Below are 20,684 nucleotides of genomic sequence, written 5' to 3'. Positions count from 1 at the left end.
TTCTCATAAGTAGGATATAAACTATATTTAATTATTAGCCTTTATATGGATCCTATCAATTTCTGCATATTTAAAGAAAGCAGAGCTAAGAAAACTTTTAGTTAAGCTATAAAATATAATTTTCATTTCATGGCTTCTGTGACTATATGAGAGGAATAAAAATGGAATTAAAAGGGAGACCTAAATTTACTCACTTTCATGAAAGACAAATGTGTTGAAGTAATGGGCCACTACTTCATGACGATGCGCATTTACAAGCTCTTATTTAACACACATTTCAGGTAATTACAATACACCTCCATCTCTGGCACTTTCACTTGCCTTCCTGCTGGGGAAGCCACGTAAAGATACGATCCTTTAAAGAAACCTGACTTCTTTAGAACACAAACAAGTTCAGGAATCTAACGTGGAATTTTTATAGGAGCTGAACTCCATCCAGTCTCCAAGTACTCATAAAATTCAAGGGCTTGTTTTTGCACATCCCTAAGTATAACACTTAATGTGCTGTTGTAACTTCCCAGCGCTCCCTTGTCTAATAGGCACTGAATCTAACAGTTTTACAGTTTGGGAAGACTCAGTGCTAGAAAAATGTCAGGCAAGTCTAATGAGGCTTCAGATCCCCTGGTTTGCGCTAGAGTTTAATTTAAAGTTACAATGATGTTTTAACATGTTTGCTTATACTTGACTAAAGAGGATACGTTATTTCAATGACATAACCTCAAGACAATGTTCTGGGAATTGATTTAAGATGTGATGGTAATTCCAACAGCCTTAATGCAGAGTTGAACATCTGTAACAACATTGTACTCGACTTTTCATCAGCTTGCTGTTTTCAAGCAAAAGCAAGGCAACGTCTTCCAGAAACCCTGGCCAGAACTCTGGGCTTACTTCAAACTGATCATATATTTTACTAGATTTTTTTTAAAGTAATATCTTCCTTTATCAGCCTCACCAGATTGCAAACACTGTGTCAGGGTTTACCAAAGCCTCTTTATGATCCTCAGAGTGAAATGAGGCAATGATTGCCAACTCCCAGCCTTCCCTAATTCAGTCTAATGCCTACATAGGATGGGCCTGATGCTCAGCTCTAGCCTGGGGCACATTCTCTCTTCCCTGTTTCCTCAGTGAGATTTAAGGGGATGATGCCCCTTAAGACTTAAAGGTGAGTTTGTTGGCTGGAGTTAAAAAACAGTTCAAAGCAAATAAACTCGGAAATGTAATAAAAGGCAAACAACTCATAAACATGAGTCAACTGCTATCTCCATTATGTTATTAATCATCACATCTGGAGGAACCCACATCTGAACACACTTAGCAGGTCATTAGTAATGTCATATTCACACTGGAGTCACTCAGAGTAAGAGTCATGCAAAGTGGTTTGAACACAAAGGCATCTAGCTAACAGGGCTTCCGACTAATGTCTTGCGCAAGCTGCCAGTTTGGGGGTGGGGCCGTTTTAATTATCATTAATTGTTTTTATGGTTTTCCCTTTTGGTGTTTTGCTGCCCAGCAAGCTAAATGCAAGCTGAAATCCACAGGAGTGCATCTCTCTTCTTCAACTGAGCTTAGCATGGTAAAGTAAAACGTTAAGGGGTGCAGGGCAGTGATTAAAAATGGGGATGGTTCCCAGTCCTCCTTCACCTGGCTCGGTCACAAGCCGAGAATTGGGAGTTTCCTTCTTGAACTCAAATGTGTCTTTGGGATAGCGTGATCTAGCTGCAACCTTGACTGCCAAACAATAAGGAGAAAAGAAAACGGAAATTAATTCTTAGTGAAATTTTTTTTAGAAAAGTTCCAAACCAATTTTAACATTGAATAGCTTTGAATCAAAATGGAAGTTTCTCCCTCACAGCTGAATTGCCTTTTCTTTTCTTTTCTTTTACCCTGATGACTTCCTGCAATTCTTTTTGCTTTTTTATTGTCATGGATGTCAGGAGGGATAATACTTCTGGAAATTCAGAAGACAATCTTCTTGGTATAACTTCCAAAAATATACAAAGTTCCCCGTCAGCCCACAACATGCTCAGACACAGAAAACTCAGTTTAGCAGCAGGATCAGACCCATTCTCTCCTGAAGTCTGCTAATAGCAATTCTTCTGAATAATCACTATATTCCAAGTCATCAGTCCTCGGTGTTAAACTTTTGCTGTCTGTCTCAAACTGCTGAGATGGTCAGCCCCCTTGGTTCTGATATCAGTGCCTAACATTAAATGCTGTGAGTCTGCCACTCCTCAGAAAGAGTGATGCACAGCGTTTCCTTCTGCCATCAGTGACAGCAATGAAAAGTGGGTGTTTCAAATGTTGTTTTACGAAAATTAAGGGTAGGGAGTAGGGTAAAATTCCTGGAATTTTGCAACAGCTGTGTTGCAAAATGTAATTTACCATGGACAAAACTCCAAAGCTGACCTAACCTCTCTCTGATATGACTTGCCCAGAAAGTCTGGGCAAGTTAACTCTCAAGGTCTTACCATGTGGCCACAAGAGTGCAATCTTTGGATTGGAGGAGGAAATGGTGCCTGGCTGTTTCTCACACAAACTAGACTAGTGAGAGGGTGTGGTGCTTTCCTTAAGCTATGATGGGAAAACAACAAAAATGATAACCCATTGGCGCTGAACAACCTATACTGAGAATTTGGTAGTCTGATTGCTGTAAAGGAGCACTTGACGGCTGTTTCAGGATGAACCCCACAGTGGGAAATGCCATGTGTCCATCAGCGAGGCTGAGCTGCTAAGGACAACTAGGATCAGGTAACCCAGGCAATGGAGCCAAGTTCTACTAGGCCTAGAGAGCAGTGGGCAGTACCAGGGTGCAGAGGAGTTAAAGTGGGTGATGTCCTCGGAATGAGAGTTTCTCATCTGACAACCTTGGGATGGCATATATCACCAAGAAGTCTGATGAGCACTGAAGTATTCTTAATAAAAATCAACTATAAATCTATTTTTTGAAAGATCATGACTAATATATACCTATTTTTTCTGAGACAAGGTCTTTGTTGCCTAGGCTGGTGTGCAGTGGCACTATCTTGGTTCACTGCAACCTCTGAGATCATGGCTAATATTAATCAACAGATTAGGAGAAAAGGAAAGATGCTGACCCTCAAAAGCAACCCCAACAATCATAAATATCTCAAACATATAAACCTCTCTAAAATTAAACAACCACATTATCATAGACATTATCCCGGCAGGATAATTTCACAACTTCTAGCTGGGAAATAAAAAATACATTTACTTGAAAAACCTAATAGGTATCAGTTTTCTTTTTAAAAATAATTTGTCATTATGAAGAATAAGAATTAAAAAAAATTCTAAGCAACCTGTACCACCCTAGGACAGGCACAGGGAGTGCCCACCCCATGGTAGGCTGCCAGGGCAGGAAAGGGGGGCTTGTTTGAGCTTCCACATTTCTGGCTTTTGTGGAGCTAATAGGAAAATGGGGAGAGAGACTTTAAGGAACAATAGGTTATGTAGAAGTTAATCACAGGGTATATTTCTGGCTCTATTCACTGCCTAGGAAACCTGAATTATATAAGTTTGAGTCCATCAACACAGAGTAATGAAAGAATTCAGCTCTTACATTGGAGAGAGAAAAAAATACTACATAAATATATTAACGGAATCCACAGGACCCTGAATGCAATGTTCTCTACAAAATACTATGGGCCTAATGGATCTCTAAAATCCAGTTGGGTAAATTAGATGTCACCACGGTACCCACGCTGTGGGCCCCCAACCCCAATCTCAAACTATGTTCTGTATGCATCCTGAGAGGAGCCCAGCATGCACCAATGACCCCATATCTAGAATTGCACCTCACATATGTACCAAACCCCCCCATCTAGCATCACACCTCATATATGCATCAAAACCCCCATAGCCAGAATCACAGCTCATATATCTTCACCACAGACTTGACCTGTTAGAATCATTGCCCAGCACTCTGCCCTGCTCAGTATTCAGTAAAAAATACTTTTGGAATTTTCTGGTTGCCTTTAGCCCTTTTATTTTTACCTGGAATAGACTCTCTATTGCCTCAAGGGCAAAGAAAAGTCTCAAGCAAAGATCACTAGGTGTTAGTATCTCAGAGATGAGACACAGAGATGAACAATGGAATTCTAAGAGGAAAGGCACAACGGAAAAGAGAAATGCAAGAACATCCCTGAATTTTGCCATGGAGTCTGGAGAACGGGAAGGCACTAGGAGATGGGAGATCATTTTTACTTTGCATCCAACTGGGAGAGGTGGGGCATGTAGAGAAGTCTGATACAAACAGCCCCTTTCCAACTTTCCTTTCCTTCTCTCCCTACTCCCGAAACCAACCAGATGGTAAAGGCTGTGTGACCAAAAGTTAAACCTGACTCCTTTAGGTTGCCCTAGTACGTGCAGTCCATATTTGTGGGGGACAACACTTAGGGTAGAGATATGACCTGCCATGTCCCGGGGCACCAACAGCTGCTTCCGTCTCATCTTTATCAAGTTCAGGGGTCAGCAAACTGTAGCCTGCCACCTGTTTTTCTACATCCCATGAGCTGAGAGTGTATTTACATTTTTAAGTTATTGGGGAAAAAAATCCAAGAACAATAATATTTTATAACCCATTAAAATGATATGAAATTCAAATTTTGGTGACTATAAATAAAATTTTATCAGACCATAGCCAGTTGTTGTTTTACCTGCAATCCCTGGCTGCTGCCATCTATCATGACAAAGTTGAGGACTTGCCATAGAGACCATATGGCCTGCAAAGACTAAGATATTAACTGGCTGACCTTTGACAGAGAAAGTTTGCTGACCCCTGCAGTAGTTTAATCTTCTCACGTTTCCCTTGCTTTTCAGTTTCCGCAAAGAACAATGTTTTCCCCAACCTGCCAAGATAGCCAAAAAACAAAAGAAATACACATGGAGCTCACCTGAAGTGCACAGATCTGGGGATGTCGGAAGGAACAGAGGTAGTTTGGCGACTCTAATGTCCCTACCACCCAACCCACTATTAGCCCTGCTGGTCTCCTTGTGTTTGAGGTCATGAGTCAGGTGAGTTTCACATTTTCCACCTCAAGCTAAGTTAGATTCCTCCACCCAGTACTTTGGAAAGCAAAGCAAACCACATCTACTGTGAGCAATTCCTCGAAGCTGTCAGCGTGTGCTGCCAGTCCACCCTGCGAGAGTCCCATACAAGACAACAGATTAACCATTAGACTAGATATGTTGAAAATATACAGCTTCAACCTTTCCCCAGCTAGCTCAGAGCGATATATAGATGATTATTTCAACCGTCAGCTGCCGCATAGATTTAAACCCCTGCACAATAACTCCTGGATTCATCTGCCCCTTGTCAAACTTGCACAGCTTTAGTTGGAGGATACATGGTGTGGCAGTTTCACTGTGAATCCAGAATGATCCAGACGGCTGCTGTCTCTTTGTTAACAGGAAGCCAAACTGATGAGTTTGTAATGCATTTCTTATCAAAGGTAGTTTCAGAAAAGAAAATGTGCCCCATCAGCTTGGCTAGAATTTCACATATACTAGATTATGGGCTTAATCAGAACATCTCTGTTATTTTCTTGAGGAAATAGATCATTCCACATCCATTCCATTAAATCATTTTATGCCAATGAATTACGTATTTATGAATTTATAATTATCGTTGATTTTTCTTCCCTTTTTGCAGTTTACCTAATAAAATCATTAGCTGGAGCCTACAAAGCAATGGCGCTTAATAGATACAAGCATGCTAATATATTTTTTAAGCGAATGCTGATTTTTTGAGCTGTGTGTCTAAAATCATCATTGTGAATAAAAGAATTTTAATTTCCAACTCTTATATTTAACGAAGACGAAATGGACTGTAATGGAATTTATGGAGCCTGTAAAGGAACTCTTTTTCTAAGATGGTTTATAATCAAATAGATTTGGATTTACTGTAGGTCAAATCAGGTCCGCCAATGTGTACCGAGAAAATGCCTGTAAGATATCAAACACTGCTCCTGGCACCCGGGAAGCGCTCACACCCATGGCTGCATGCTAGCTTCCTGGTGTCCTCACTGTTCCCACCCCGAGTGAATTCAGGACTTAAATGCTAGCTTTGAAATCAGTATTTATCCCATCTTTACTTAAAATTATAACATTGTATTCATCCTGGATTTTTTTTATTTGGAAATTTAAAAAAGATTTTATTGCGATATTTTGAAAATACTGCATGAAACTATCATTTATCTTGACTCCTGAGGTTTTGGGTCTCCTCTTACATTTGGTGCCCGAGGCAAAAGCTTCTCTCACCTCACCCTATTTCCGGCCCCGAACATCACTTCTCAAAGGTGTTCGAGGTACCGGCTCTGCCACCCCGCAGAACTGGACAAGGCAAATCTAAGACAAGAGTTATTTCTTGCAATCACTTCATGCTGTTTGCATGAGATGGTTAAGGAAGGCCCTTGCAACAAATGCTTCCTCGTGGATTTACAAATTGTCAGGCATCCAAAGGAGTGGAGAAAAGATCACCCTGCCTCAGGAATCTGAGATTTGCCACCTGCCCAGGGTGAGAAGCAGAAAAGAGAGCTGGGGTCAAGTCTCTTGTGGAGTTTCTTTCACATTTCACATCAAATTCTCCTGGTTAACACGGTGTTGATTTACATTTCCGCTTTGGGGTGAAAGTTTTCATTTGCTTACATATTTTGATACCAGTGTTACTTTCTTTCTTTTTCTTTTTTTGATTCCCCCCAAACAGCTTCAAATAACCATGACTGGCAGAAGATGTCAATCATATTTCATTTCCATTTTCACTTTTAATGTTTACATTTTTTTAACTAATGCTTGCCCCAATGATTCTAATATTTAAAGACCAGCCTAGAATCTAATTATGTATATGTGAAAGTGTTTTCTGAACCATAAGATGTTATATAAATATAAGCCACTATTATTATTAACATTATTACTATTGGCTCATCCAGAAATACCATATCTTCCATTAAGCCAATGGTGTCAAGAGACCCCTAGAATTCTAATATATATTCCAGATGGGTACACTGATACTTTCTCTGAAACTCAGATAAAGGTAAAATGCATGGATTTTTAGTGCAACCCGGGTGCCCGATGAAGAATGTTCTGCCAGAACACTTTAGAAATACAGTATGCTTTTAACCTTGGGAGGTAAGGACTAGTCTGGATTGGGACTTTACACTAAACACAGCATTTAGTGTATTTCGTAAGGGCATAATCACCCTCTATAGCTGTTCCTGAACTATAAAATCATTATCTGTATGCTATTATAATTTATCCTCAGATACATCTTGTGCAACATTTTATAATGCTAGTGTATGGTGGGGCCCTTTCTGGTGAACACATTAGAGAACAAGGTGTGGAATGCAACAGAAGGATTGGAGGAGCTTGGGGATGCTCTTGCCTCACCTTCTTTTGCCTTAAAGCTGCACTCACACGCAGACCCCTGAACCAGGACCCAAGTCGGCTGACTTCTATTCAGATCATTTGCCACCAGAATTCTGCCGGTGAGAACAGTGTGAGGATACGAGCTTCTAGAGTCAGGCCACCTGTACAAGTCCCAGCTCTGACCCTGTTGAGAGCTCTCATCTCAGTTACTCTGTATCTCGATGTCCTACGATCTCCTGTGATCCCTACTGGACCAAGGAGGATGCCAAGTTTGGGAGATGCTTTGGGATTACACGACATAACCAGGGACTGCAGGCTGACAACCTGAGGACCAACTACTGTCCCCAGTGTGCTGAGCTTGGCACCACCCTGCTGATACACAGGGTTTCACATGCGGGACAATCTTTGTCTGAAGATTGTCCATAAAAATATGGATTTCTAACTTCTAATTAAAAATCTTACAGAGGACTGGGTCTTCATTCCCAGAGCATGTCTTTCTCCTGGGGCAGGAGCTTATCAGCTGCTCACGTGCCCCACTGCTGCCTACTGTACCCCCAGGTATAAAGTAGGCACCCCATGTTTGCATTTCTAGCCCTGGAACCAGTGATACTCAAGTGTACCATCCCTGAGATAAAGATTTTAAGGCATGGGATATCCCTTCACAAATGCCAACTCATATTGAGTGGGTAGAGGGGTAAGAGGTACACAGTCTTGAAGTCACACTGCTGGGTCTGAACCTAGGTGTTTGGCAAATTATCTAACTTTAGTTTTCTCACCAATAAAAAGATAATTAGAGTACCTATCTAATAGAGTTGTGAGAATGGACTGAAAACATGAAAAGCACTTAAAAAAATTCCTGGGGAGCTCTTTCTAGTGCTATCCACGACTACTGCCTTGGTTCTGAAGAGTCAGAGAGTTCTCTGCTGCTGGGTCCGGGTCCTTCTCCACACCAGTCTGCCATCTTTGGACATGGTGTAACTCACATGGGTCCATACTCTCTCCTGCCCCAAGCAATTGATCCAGTAACCAACCCTTAGAATGGGGTGAGCATTCCCACCCCCACCTCACCCCCACCCTTGCATCAAATTCAACTATCACCTTTGTCCCATATTTCATTTGGCCCCAATGAACTGCTCAGGTCAAATAATTAGGTTTTGCCAAATGTCATAAAAACAAGAAAAGCCAGAAAACGTTTAAACGGACCTCAATTGGAGAAGGCTGGAACCATTCAGGGCAAGAACAAATGAAAGACAGATGGGGACAGAGGAACCCCACTGTTCCCTCTAAATTACAGGAAATTCATGCCGCCTGATTGTGAGGGCCTCTTTCCCTTGAATTTCTGCTGGGAGGTCATGGGATTGATTGGTGTATGCACAAACGTGGGAGACAGAAGAAGGGGTATGGGCATGGTGGGATAGTGAGGCAGTGACTCCTTCACCGGCCCGGCCCACCATGTCTTGCTGTCACTTGACTACTTGACCACCCTTGAAGGGACAGGCTAGGCTGCCTCCTCCAGGGGGCCTTCCCAGATGACTATGACAAGATCAATTCTCTGCCTTCTTTAAAAATCACCTGGCACTTCTGATCTTATGCCTTGCATTATTATAATTTATTTTCAATTCTAATGTGTTCTACTCCCCCTACTAGACTTATAAGTTGGAGTTTGTATATCTCTGAGTCTCTCACAATGCTGAGCCCTGAAAAGTTCCCAATAAATAGCTCCTAGCAGCTACAGAAGCAATGTTGCAAAGGGGAGAAGCAAAGCTTAGTGATCAGGAGTCCCGGGTTCTAGGCCTGCCTTGAATCAACTGTGTGGCGTTGGCACCCTTTCCTGGGGGGGATGATTATTCATTAAGTATGAGACCTTTTTGGCTCTGATTTGTAAAGACACTGAGTGTAATGCTGAGCATTGCTTTTTCTTGTTCTTTTCTTTAAAATCTTTTTGAAGATGTACAGTAAGAGAGAACCACAAGCCTGGCCAGAGAAATTAGATGATTGCATCAAATATGAACATACAAATTTGCAAGTTATCTAAAAGCAACAGTACAAAAGATGTTGCATGACAATGTCAAGGGAGGGCTACCCGAAACGTCTAGACAATTATTAAGTGCTAGAGAGAGAACTGTTCAGAAAAAAAAAAGAAAGAAAAAGAAGAAGACTTGAAGCAAGAACAGGATAAAGAAAGAGGTCAGCCTTATTTACTGCATATCCCCAGATCGGGCACAGGGCCTGGCACTCAGGGGTCACTTGACCCATGATGCCAAACAGATGAAGGAGTGACAATCGAGGGTGCGAAGGGTGTGCCAGGTGGTGGACACAGCCTGAACCAAGGCAAGGAGGTTGGAAAACACTAAATGAGAGAACTCTAAGAAAGTCAGTTTAGCTACAGCAGGAAAATGTATTTGAGGGCACAGCTGAAGGTATAAAGGGCAGATAGTACAAGGCTTTACAATCCAAATGATAGAATTTGGAAAATATGTGGTAACAATCTGAATCCTCTAGGAAAGTAATTTTTCCTTCGATTTAAATACTGAAGTTCAAAAAGGATAGTGGGTGGGGCCTGCATCTCAGAAAAGTCTGTCAAAAACTGCCTAGCTTGATCAGCCCACTTTCTCTTCCAAGATAAGAAACACACATTCGTGCATAGAACTAAAGCAGGGAGGCCACTGGCAACGATCCAGTTCCTTTGGAGGTCTCATTTCTTTTTTCTGCTGGAAAGCTTATTCAACAGGAAAATAAAGTTATTTAATGCCTCAGAAAGGGGTCCCATGAAACTCACAAGGCCTATTCCTCACCGCCCAGCCAAGTAAATCTTACCCTGATTTCAGGATGGCTATTTCCTGTCTTCAACTACTTCAGCTGATCCCATTCCCTCTAAAGAGAACTGGAAGGAAACCCATCAGGGTTTGACTTTTACAAGAGAACTGACTGCAATCCATATTTTCGAGAAACATTTTCAACAAAACCAGCGCTTTAAAGTAGATTCACTGTGAAGGAAATGTTGCCCCAATCCTCTCCTCCTTGGTTTTGTTGAATCAATAACACTCAGGATGTTCCCTGTGAAAATCACATGGGTAAATAAAATAAGAATGTACATTATATTATCTAGATCCTCAACTTGCAGCCCTTAGCCCAGTATGCCTGAGAAAAGTTTAAAACTCAAAAGAGAGAATTCCTATTAAAAGAGCAAAATACTGCCTACACTTCCAAAGTTCTTTCTGAGCATGGTGGCTGACATCTGTAATCCCAGCATTTTGGGAAGCTGAGGCAGGTGGATCTCTTGAGGTCAGGAGTTCAAGACCAGCCTGGCCAATATGGCGAAACCCCATCTCTAAAAATACAACAATTAGCTGGGCGTGGTGGCATATGCCTGTAGTCCCAGCTAGTTGGTAGGCTGCGGCAAGAGAATCACCTGAACCTGGGAGGAAGAGATTGCAGTGAGCTGAGATCATGTAACTGCACTCCAGCCTGGATAACACAGTAAGACACTGTTTAAAAAAAAAAAAAAGAAAGAAAATTTAATAATGAAGAAAATAAACAAATGAGTCATCCTGAGACATATTTCAATTCTCCTTTTCCATAACCTCAATAAATTCATTTTCTCCTATATAAGCTAATGTTTACACTCAAACATCCTGTACAAAGGACTACCACAGACTATTAAAAAAAACAGTAAAAAGATATTGCTGCGTCTTTTTAAAAAGTGGTTGAAAATCAGTTATGTGTGAACAAAATAATTTTTAAAAATAGTTTTGCTTGCACATTTGACTTTTGTCTTCATTTGTGATGTCCAAGTTGATGAGCTGATCGACTTTTCTGTGAAAAGCCTTCTTAACAAACAAATAAAAGCATAACAAAAACTCTGATCTGGTTTGTCAACATTTAGTTCTGGCCCTGAGAAAAGCAACATTCTTTGGTTGACTTGGATTGTAGAGTAACTCTTTTTTATTATTATTTAGTTTTATTTTTTGAGGCTGGGTCTCACTCTGTCACCCAGGTTGGAGTATAGTAGCACAATCTCAGCTCACTGCAACCTCTGCCTCTCAGGTTCAAGCAATTCTAGTGTCTCAGCCTCCAAAAGAGCTGAGATTACAGGTGCCTGGCTAATTTTTGTAATTTTCGTAGAGGCGGGGTTTCACCATGTTGGCCAGGCTGGTCTCAAACTCCTGACCTCAAGTAATCCATCTGCCTCAGCCTCGAAAGTTCTGGGATTACAGGCATAAGCCACTGCACCCAGCCTGGATTCTAGAGTAACTCTTGAAGAAAAGAGCATCATACTAAGGTGATTTTTACATAAAACATTAATTCAGTGTATCAATCAGTCACTTTTGTAAAAATGCCCCTTGTTATCCTGGAGTGAATAGAAGCCTATGAGATTAATTTGTGTAAATAGATATGAGATTGAAATGGGGACTTGCCACATAACAATAATCAGACAGCACAGGTAATCCAGTTTCACTGCGGAATCCAGGATTGTGTGGTTACCTTTTAAAAACGATAACACGTATTTAACTGGGACTTGCTTCAAGTAAGCACTGCATCAGGCAAGTTGGATTTCAAATAAACCTTAGCAATTGAGAGGAATTGTCTTAGTGGCAGTATGTCTCTTCAAACAACAACAACAGTTTTAGATATTTATTTTAGAGATATAAAGGAGACAGTCCGCAAGAGAAAAGGCAGAAAGTGAGAAGAGTACCTAGAATCCAGGTAGTGTTTCATTTCTAGAAAATCAGCGCCACCTGCTGGTGGACCCACATGTCAGGCCCCTCTGCGGTTTGCATGCCATCTATCTTGCAATCTATGCATAAATATACAGCAGTATTTCTCAGCTGCTGTTATACATAAGAATTCTATTACCAGTAGGCAGATTTCTAACACACTGGTTACAGTTTAATAATCCTCTATTACCTGAAGTATGGGTTACATAAAAACCTAGACTGTTAATTGTTGACAAACCAATTCTAATATGTAACGCACTGTAAGTCACCCAGTAAGCATACAAATAAATCAAAACGGATAGCTCTTTTTGCTCTAACAATGTGTTATCAAAAACCGCAACTTAATCATTTACATAAAAATAATGTTCATGCATTTTGATGTACTAAGAAATCAGGAAAGTGCATTATAATCTTACCCACAGAGCCTTTCCTTCACTTACAATTTAGAGGAAACTATTTTGCAAAAAGTATTTTTCCCTTTCTTTAAAAATTGTACCTAAACCAACATGTCATTTAGGAAATTTTCTCATATAACAAAATCGAAGTTATAAACAACTAAGATTACATCTATAAAATGTTATATTTTTAAAATAGCAATAGAAAAGTCATGGGAAATATGTCACTGATACAGTGAGCAGAGAAGCACTACCTGTCATTTTTCAGAAAAAGATCACACGGAGGCGATAGCAAAGGAACACAATAAAAAGCAGAAACAGGAATGTGATAGGTGACTCTGATTGTATCTGCAAAGGAAACTGTGAAATAAATTAACACCCAAGTACCCAAGAAAGGCATATTGTGGCTTCACTGAAAGTGATCATTATGCAACAGAGAAGGCTGGTGATTTTGTAAGAACAAAAATAAAGTGTAGCCTGTGAAATCTAGTGGTGATAACTAATAACCATACTACTTACAACCATGATTTAATCTCTAACATCAAAAAATAAAATTAAAAAGTACCCTAATGAACAGATGTATGCAGTAGGGATTGTATTTTTCACTTGAAACAAATAAACCTCAAACGGGATCAAAGGGCCCCAGAAAATGAAAATCGACAGTTCCTACGTTGCCCTGATTTGATCTCAAGCAAAACTACCATGCCGATAACATTGAGGGGCTGTGAGGAAGGCAGTGGCATTCTTGGATTGCTCTAAAAAGGTGAGTGTGTAGCCCATTCAGCTGATGGGAAGCCCACTCTAATTCCAAAAAGTTATTGAGATTTAATCTCTAACAAGAACAACAACAACAAAAATAACTCAAGTGGCAACCAAAAGGGTATCCTTTAAAAAACACACATATACAATTTTGTTATTTCCAATACACTCAGTAGAATCTCTTTACATTCAGTTCTTCCATCTGTCTAAGCTGTGTAAGGCACATGTGTGAAGACAACCAAATGTCACAATGCTTGTTTTGAGCCCAAAGCGTCTCCAGTTATCCAGACAGGGAGCTTGACTAGGAGGGTCTCACGCATAGGCCACAGACATCCCATCTCCCACCTCAGCTGGCTACCACTTGCTCTGGAGAGACAGGGCTTCCAGGAGCAATTTCAGACAGATGAGAAGGGTGAAGGGGAATCTGGTGGGGTTCAGGGCTGTCAAGATTTGGGTTGCGGGCTTACCCTGCCTAGACATAACTGCTAGTGTTAGCTTGTGTATTAGTCCAGTGAGATAAGTTCTAGGCCACTGGCTAGGGTCTGAACGATTAAAGGTGCATGTCCTGACTTAAGAGCATTTGGGATAAATTCAAATCAATGAGGAATCACAGGTGGATGAACAGAAGCAATGGGTTTGCCATGGCTTCCTACCCTGACTGAAATACACAATGATACATGGGAGGAGAAAACATCAGCAGCCCCAGATCCACTATGGAGTTCAACATGTGCTGTCTGTCAGCAGAAACAATAGAAGAAATGTGTTACCTTTAGAAGAAGCAGTGATCAATTCTAGATCAATCTATTCAAGAGTTGTCCAGCAGTCAAAGGAATTGGCTGTTGGCTGTTCAGAAACAAAGGCTCTGTTCAAGAAAGTTTAAGGAACAAGAAGGAAGAATCTCTAGCCTTGAGACCATTTTTATTTTTTTGCCTCTGGTTCAAGTTCTCATGAAAGACCTTTTCTCTTCAGACACATGCCTAATAAACTATGGAAATGTATTCTCAACAGAATTTGTCAATCAGCAATTTGTTGAATTCCCACTGTGTGCCTTGGTTACTGTCTGCAATATGCTAAGAATTCAAAGAGCTTGACTAGGAGGGTCTCAATTTGTTGTTGTTGAATTCTACAAAAACCTCAACATAAAATCTGCTCTAAAGGGGGTTTACATTAAATGTTACAGGCTTACAGAAAAGAGATTCACTTTTTCTAAATTGTGGTCAGGGTGGACTAGTCAAGAAGGCTTCACAGAGATGGCAGCATTTGAGCTGTACCTTCAAAGCAGAGGTTGGCCAACTTTTTCCCTAAAAGGTCAGATAGTAAACATTTGGGGCTTTCTGGGCCATACCCTCTTGGTTAACAGTTACTCAGCTTTGCATCTATAGCCTGAAAGCAGCCACAGATGCTGAGCAAATGAATGGGTGTGACAATGTTAAGAGGAAACTTTACTTACTACAACAGGCGGTAGGCTAGACCAGACCCATGGGACAGTGTGCTGGCCCTGCTTTGAAGGATGGGTAAGTTTCAATCTGCTAGAAGGGGAGAGGAGAAGAATTAGTCTTAGGAAAAGGTTCCAGAAATGTGTTAAGTAGCAAGAATAAGACACTTTTAAAAAATGGTTAGATGATGGATGCTTATGTGGAGAACAGAACGAGGAAAACTGGTTGAGGCAAACTGTGAAGGGCTTTGAATGCCATTTTAATAGCAGAAAATTGAAAATTATCCTCTTAAAAATCAAGGAACCATCAAAAGGCCTCCTCTCCCATTAAAATGGGATAACATAATAAAGTCTGTGCTTAGAATAGTAAAGATAGTGGTGGTTTGGGGGCAAGAGGAATTAATTGAAAGGTTGATGGCAGGCTAGCTGAAGAAGAAATGAGCATGCGAGCTTGGCAGTGCCACTGGGAATGGTGAGAAAAGGTTCAAAATGTAATCTGGAGGCCAAATCAGAGAAGTCAGCCATCAGTAGGAAGAAAGAGTGGCACGGTATAACACTTAGATTTTCAAATGTGTATATTGATACTCACTCCGTCCATCCCCAGACCCGTCCATACATCAGGTCTGCTCAGAGAAAGGGATAATGGTAAGGCGTGTGCAAAAAACTTGGGCTTGGTCTTGGCTTTGCTCCAAGCACTCATGTAGTTAATGACAAAATCAACAAGAAGCAGAGCCCAGCTACTAATAAAGCAAGGTAGAAAAGGTGATGATGTGAAGTCTCAACAGCAACCAGACCTCAAAGACAGGTTAAGAGCCTGATGTGGTAGGGCCTGCCTGTAGTCACAGGTGCTCGAGAGACTGAGGTGAGAGGACTGCTTGAATCTAAAAGTTCAAGGCCGCGGTGAGCTCTGATCACACCACTGCACTCCAGCCTGGGTGGCAAAACGAGATCCCACCTCAAAAAACAACAATAACAACAGAAAAAGATGAGTTGAGATCAAGACCATCATCAAAAAGAGAAATTTTGATGGAATTTGAAAGGACAGAAATGTCTTCTTTCCCCATCTGTTCTCCTTTTTTTGTGTGTTCCAACTTTCCCTCCATCTCCCCAAAACACATTGAATTTGCTGACGATCTCCAGGCCTAATTTAGGAATGGGCAAGTCATAAGGGAGGGGTTTCAGGAGGATGAGAAATGATGAGGCCCCAAGTCAGTTTTCTGAAGATCCCAGGACCTTACGACCTCATAAGGATTCTGACAGCTGGGCTAAAATCTAAGACACACATTTGTTTTCAGCCATCAGATCTGTAGTATTCCAACTAGGAAGGCTCTTTTGCCTGGCGATGGTGTCCCCTTTATATACTTCCTGCTACACAAGTTCATTCCTAGAGACCTGACAATAACAAAACAAAGTGGAACAAACATGACCAGGAGGCCCTTTGGGGAGGTCAACAGTTAGCATTCATTAGGGGAGGGCTGGGGCCCTTTGTAGAGACACTGCACATGAACTGTTCTGGGATGGCTTCTGTAGCTGACAATGCTCTGATTTCTGATAACGTCCAAGGCACTGGAGCTTAGGTAATACCAGGATCCCAGGTAGGGGAGAGGGCCTTTTTCTGTGCTTTCCCTGAGAAAAAAATAAAAGACGCCTTGGAAGAAAATAAGCTGATAATACAGTAGAAACCTCTAAGACTCTTCTGAGCTCTTTCTATGTGTCCCTATGTGTCCAGTTCCTGCCCTAGAGGTTGCAAACTCACAGACAGAAGAATAACACTGATATACTACAAGGTTTCTATACTCATAATTTTTCCTTGCAGGACCTACCACAATGTTGGGTAATAGACATCAGCATTTTAGAAGGATTTATAACAGTAAGGGTTAAAACAAAAAGGACTTTTAGGCCTGTTTCAATCAAAAGAATGAAGATAATCAGAGTCTCAGAGTTTAAAGGAAACTTAGAAAGATGACCTTCTAATTTCCTCAGTTTACACGCAAATTTTGCAATGCCTGCTGGGTAGTCAAGATGGAAACCAATGTTCTGGGGAGATATTAGCTGACTCTTGGTATTTTGGTTGGCTTATTTCTGTTGAGACCATTATTCCATGATCTAGAAATTAAACAAATTGACTCCATTTTAATTTTATAGTCTGTTATACTAAGCTGTTCAACTCTCGGCCACTATCCATGGGCTTCTCTGCCTGTCACTGATAAGCCCTATTATAAGGTTAGCTTGATGACAGTCAGTCATTTGAAAAAAAAAAAAAAAAGCACTGGTTACAGTTAAAGTGGCTTATCGTTATTTTATCCATCAATACTATGGGACATAGCAGGCTTCTGACCTAGCAATCTACTCATCCACTACGTGATCTTGGTCAAGTTCGTCTGTTTCTGTGTTAATTTCATGTGTTAATGAAGGATGATAATAATGATAATTCAACATGTGCCAGGTAATCTTTATATATATTCACTCACTGAATTCATGCAACCACTTTGTGAAATAGGTCCTTATTATCTTCAGTTTATAGATGGCAAAGCTAAAAAATAGAGAAGTTCTGGAACTTACTCAAAGTCACATGGCAGTAAGACATGATGGCTATGCTGGGGACACATAGATGAAATGAGATGATGTTGGTGCCTTGACAAGTGCAAAGACTCACACATAAGGCATTACTCTTATTATGGACATGAACGTCCATTTGGTGAACATGTCAAAGCATGACTTCACCAGGACTTACTTCCAAAGTTTCCAGAAAACTCACAGATCTCAACCTTGTATCTGTCTGTTCTGACGTTCCCTAGAATTTCAGGCTGTAATTGCCAACAAGATCTCTTAGTTCACTGCACACTGAGGGGAATAGCTTCGGAATCCCCTCATATAGAGAGGAGGAAAGACAGGAGATGTCTGCCTGTTTCCCGTCATCTTAATAGAAGATATTTGTGAAGGAGCAGTGCTTCAACTTCCAGACCCTGTGACATGACCTGAGCCCCTTCCTCCCTGTCCTCATTCCTAGCATAGTTGTGGCTTGATTTTCACCTGGCATCTCTCTTCTCTGTAGGTCATTATGCCTCCTTTCTCAGTAACACCTGTTTAGGGCTTTGGTTTTAAAGCATCCCTGCTGGATGTGTTCTCTCAGTTAGATACGTTACAGGCCATATGTGGAAATTTACTCATCTGCACTGAAGAAATGGCCAGATCAACCTTGACAAAATGCAGAGAGGATTTCAGAACCATTGAAAGGTAAGGGAATGCTTCGTGCAGCCTGAGAGGGCTTTGAGAACAATCAGGAAAGCTCTTCCTTGGCTTGAACAGAAAAAAAAAAAAAAACAGAATAATGGCTCTTGATAGGAAATAGCCAAGAGACATTCAGCTTTTTAACACCTACAAGTGGGAGGAATCATCATTTGGGTGCTGCTGTTGGACTGAAGCTGCCTACCTCAAGTCAGAGTCACTTACCCTGATGGTCATAAGGGACCTCGAATGTTTCTCTACCTTTGCACAAGCTGATGTGCCCACTTGGAGATGGTGACAACTCTCTACAACAGGCCACTTTCCTCACATTGGCCCTTCCTAATGAACTGGTTTTATGCCACCCTGACTCACAGCAAAATAATAATGTTTGTTGAAATTAATAAAACTGAAAGTGAATGCCATAGGTCCTTGATTTGCTAGAGCAAGTGCTCTACACATGGAGGTAACCCTGCCTCTCGTTTGAAGCATTGGTGGATTTTTGCCTATGTGGTTTTTTTTTCAGTACTTTGTTTCCAGATCTTCTTCCCCATAATTCATTCTCCACAAAGAATATCAATTGTACCTACCAGTTGATCATTTTCTAGTTCCTTTAGTCTTGTCCCTGTTTTCTCTTACTACATTTTTTCCCTCTTAATCTTCCTGTCATACCAGCTTTTTTATGTTTACATACATATACTATATAGTAAGCTGCTGCTTCAAAAGTTTTGGGAAACTTCATGGATCTGGGGCGATCTGGCTTTTAGTATATCACCAATTCCTTTAAGGGTTGAGAACCCCTTCATTTATTCATTCTTTACTCATCAAATATTTACTGAACTGGAATCCTTCAGGCCATTTCCTATTCAAGTATTCTTGCCAATATAGCAAGCCCAGCCAAGGATGTCAGCGTGCTACATTTTTGACCTTGGAGGGAAGGAAGGCAGCCCCTGGGTCCTTTCTTGACTGAGTGCGATCCAACAGGCTTCAGCCCAGAAAGCTGACATTGGCCAAAATGAAGATCATTTTAATGCAATCAGTCAGCTCCCTTCCCAGAAGATAGCCCATGCTGTATGGTGTGCAGATGCCCATGTATACACTGTCGATACAGCTGGTGCAGTGAGCTCTGGGCTGGACTCTTTCTCATTTCATTTATAAGTCTCTCAGTGCAGTCGATCATCCCTAATGCAGATCCGCCTCAAAAGATTCCACTTTCAGTTTGCATAAGGTTTTCTTTGCAGCTCTAGGAATATTTGGTAAGACTCACTGTATTGAAGGGGCTAGAATGAAAGCTTTCAGATTTACTAGAAAAGGCTGAGGAAGTTTTTTCTTGCTGTTTCCCTTGAATACGAGAGACTAGCTCCTCCTGAGGATGACCAAATGAGATGGTTAGAGAAGAAAGGCCACTTTTGTTAGTCCTGCTCAACTGAGCTGGACATCAGAAGAACGTCTCCTCAGAAGAAAAATCTATGGGCACGTGTAGTGATCCCTCTCCAAAGCAGGCACTATCTAGCAATTTACAGAAAGGTCTTTGCAATTCCCTCTGAAATTTCAAATGCAAGGGTCTAACAACGCTAGATTTAGCTCTGTCCACTTAGATTCCCTTTGGGAAAAAAGGTCAGCTGGGGAAGCAGAGCCCCTGTAAGCAGACATGGCAATCGAGGGTCCCCTGACTATGCAGGTAGTTCAACACGCTGCTTTGGGAGAAAGCCCCAGAGAGTGAAGGACAACACACAGCTGGTCGGCTGGGTGCACATTGCCACATTGTGCTTTCAGAAGTTGGCATTCTCAGCATGCACAACCTACCACTGTGAGGGAACCCAGGACTCAAGTGCTTTTCCATGCAGTTTTAATGACCCTCTGAGGTCCACGGTGTGCACAAATGCCACAGTCACGGATGGTGACATAAGAAAGAACACAGACAAAGGTCTTATGCACAAAGCAGTAAAACTGAAAAGAAAATTGTGCACGGTACTTGGAAATGCCCCGACTTCTTTGGGACTTTATGTGGCAGTACTTCACAGGAAATGCGTTTTGTATTTCCACTTGAGAAGGTTAAGTGGTTGAAAACTACAGTGGATTTTCAGTGAATGGGATGTGAAGCACTTATTATTATTTTTTTCTCCATCGATGTAAAGAGACCTGCTGACTTCCTGAGAAAGGAGGAGAAAAGTCTCCTTGCCACATACAGATATTTAAAGAATAATTCCCATGAGCTCTAACTGAAGCTACCACCTACAGCAAGAACCAAGAGCCTCAGGGCTGGTTAGGTGGCCCCACTGGTGACTCCCACTTGCTTTGTGTCTGCTGCTCTGCCTGAGCCAATACTTCACACCAGTAGGTGAGAGCTGCCTGTCACCTTCAACTCACTCAAGACATGAGACATATTTGAACTGGGGAGGACAGTAAGAAAGGAGGAAGAAATACGGGTTAGGAAAAGGAACAGAAGGAGTAGATCCCCAAGGCCGGGGTAGTGGATGCAGTCAGGTGGGTCTCCTAGTCTCCTAGTCCTGGGCCAGAGCTCAGGAAATCTTCCTCCAATAAGAAGGAAACTCTAGTGAACAATGGCTGCCAGGTCAGCTGGGGAGAATTAGGCTCATGGAATTCAACTTCTCCAGAGCCACTAATTAAACTGTCTTTTAAAAGGCTGTAAGTTCTTGGATTCACATTTGGGTAATGTGCTTCAGCTGTCCTGTAGACTATAGATCCCGCCTTCCTTCCAAAGGCTTCTTAGAGCAGCTGGGCCCCGGCCCTCCCACCACAGGCTCCCCT

The 20,684-nt window shown here is 41.4% G+C and overlaps 1 protein-coding gene and 1 pseudogene across 47 annotated transcripts in view; both read right to left on the bottom strand.

Annotated features, from left to right (window-relative positions):
• Positions 1-20,684, bottom strand: part of KCNMA1 (potassium calcium-activated channel subfamily M alpha 1) — a 767,226-nt gene that overhangs the window by 99,761 nt on the left and 646,781 nt on the right. For 3 of the 47 annotated variants that reach the window (XM_035266165.3, XM_035266202.3, XM_035266198.3), the window contains one exon: positions 1,642-1,728. The exons of the other annotated variants lie outside the window; for them this stretch is intronic. In XM_035266165.3, the coding sequence (XP_035122056.1) occupies positions 1,642-1,728 (87 nt within the window). The remainder of the gene's footprint in view (positions 1-1,641; positions 1,729-20,684) is intronic. 47 annotated transcript variants of the gene reach the window in all.
• LOC144578529 (uncharacterized) lies at positions 1,735-9,636 on the bottom strand (annotated as a pseudogene).

The sequence above is a fragment of the Callithrix jacchus genome, chromosome 12 (genome assembly GCF_049354715.1).
Source record: "Callithrix jacchus isolate 240 chromosome 12, calJac240_pri, whole genome shotgun sequence".
In the NCBI taxonomy this organism is placed as follows: domain Eukaryota; kingdom Metazoa; phylum Chordata; class Mammalia; order Primates; family Cebidae; genus Callithrix; species Callithrix jacchus.
This window is presented reverse-complemented; position numbering and strand designations above follow the sequence as displayed.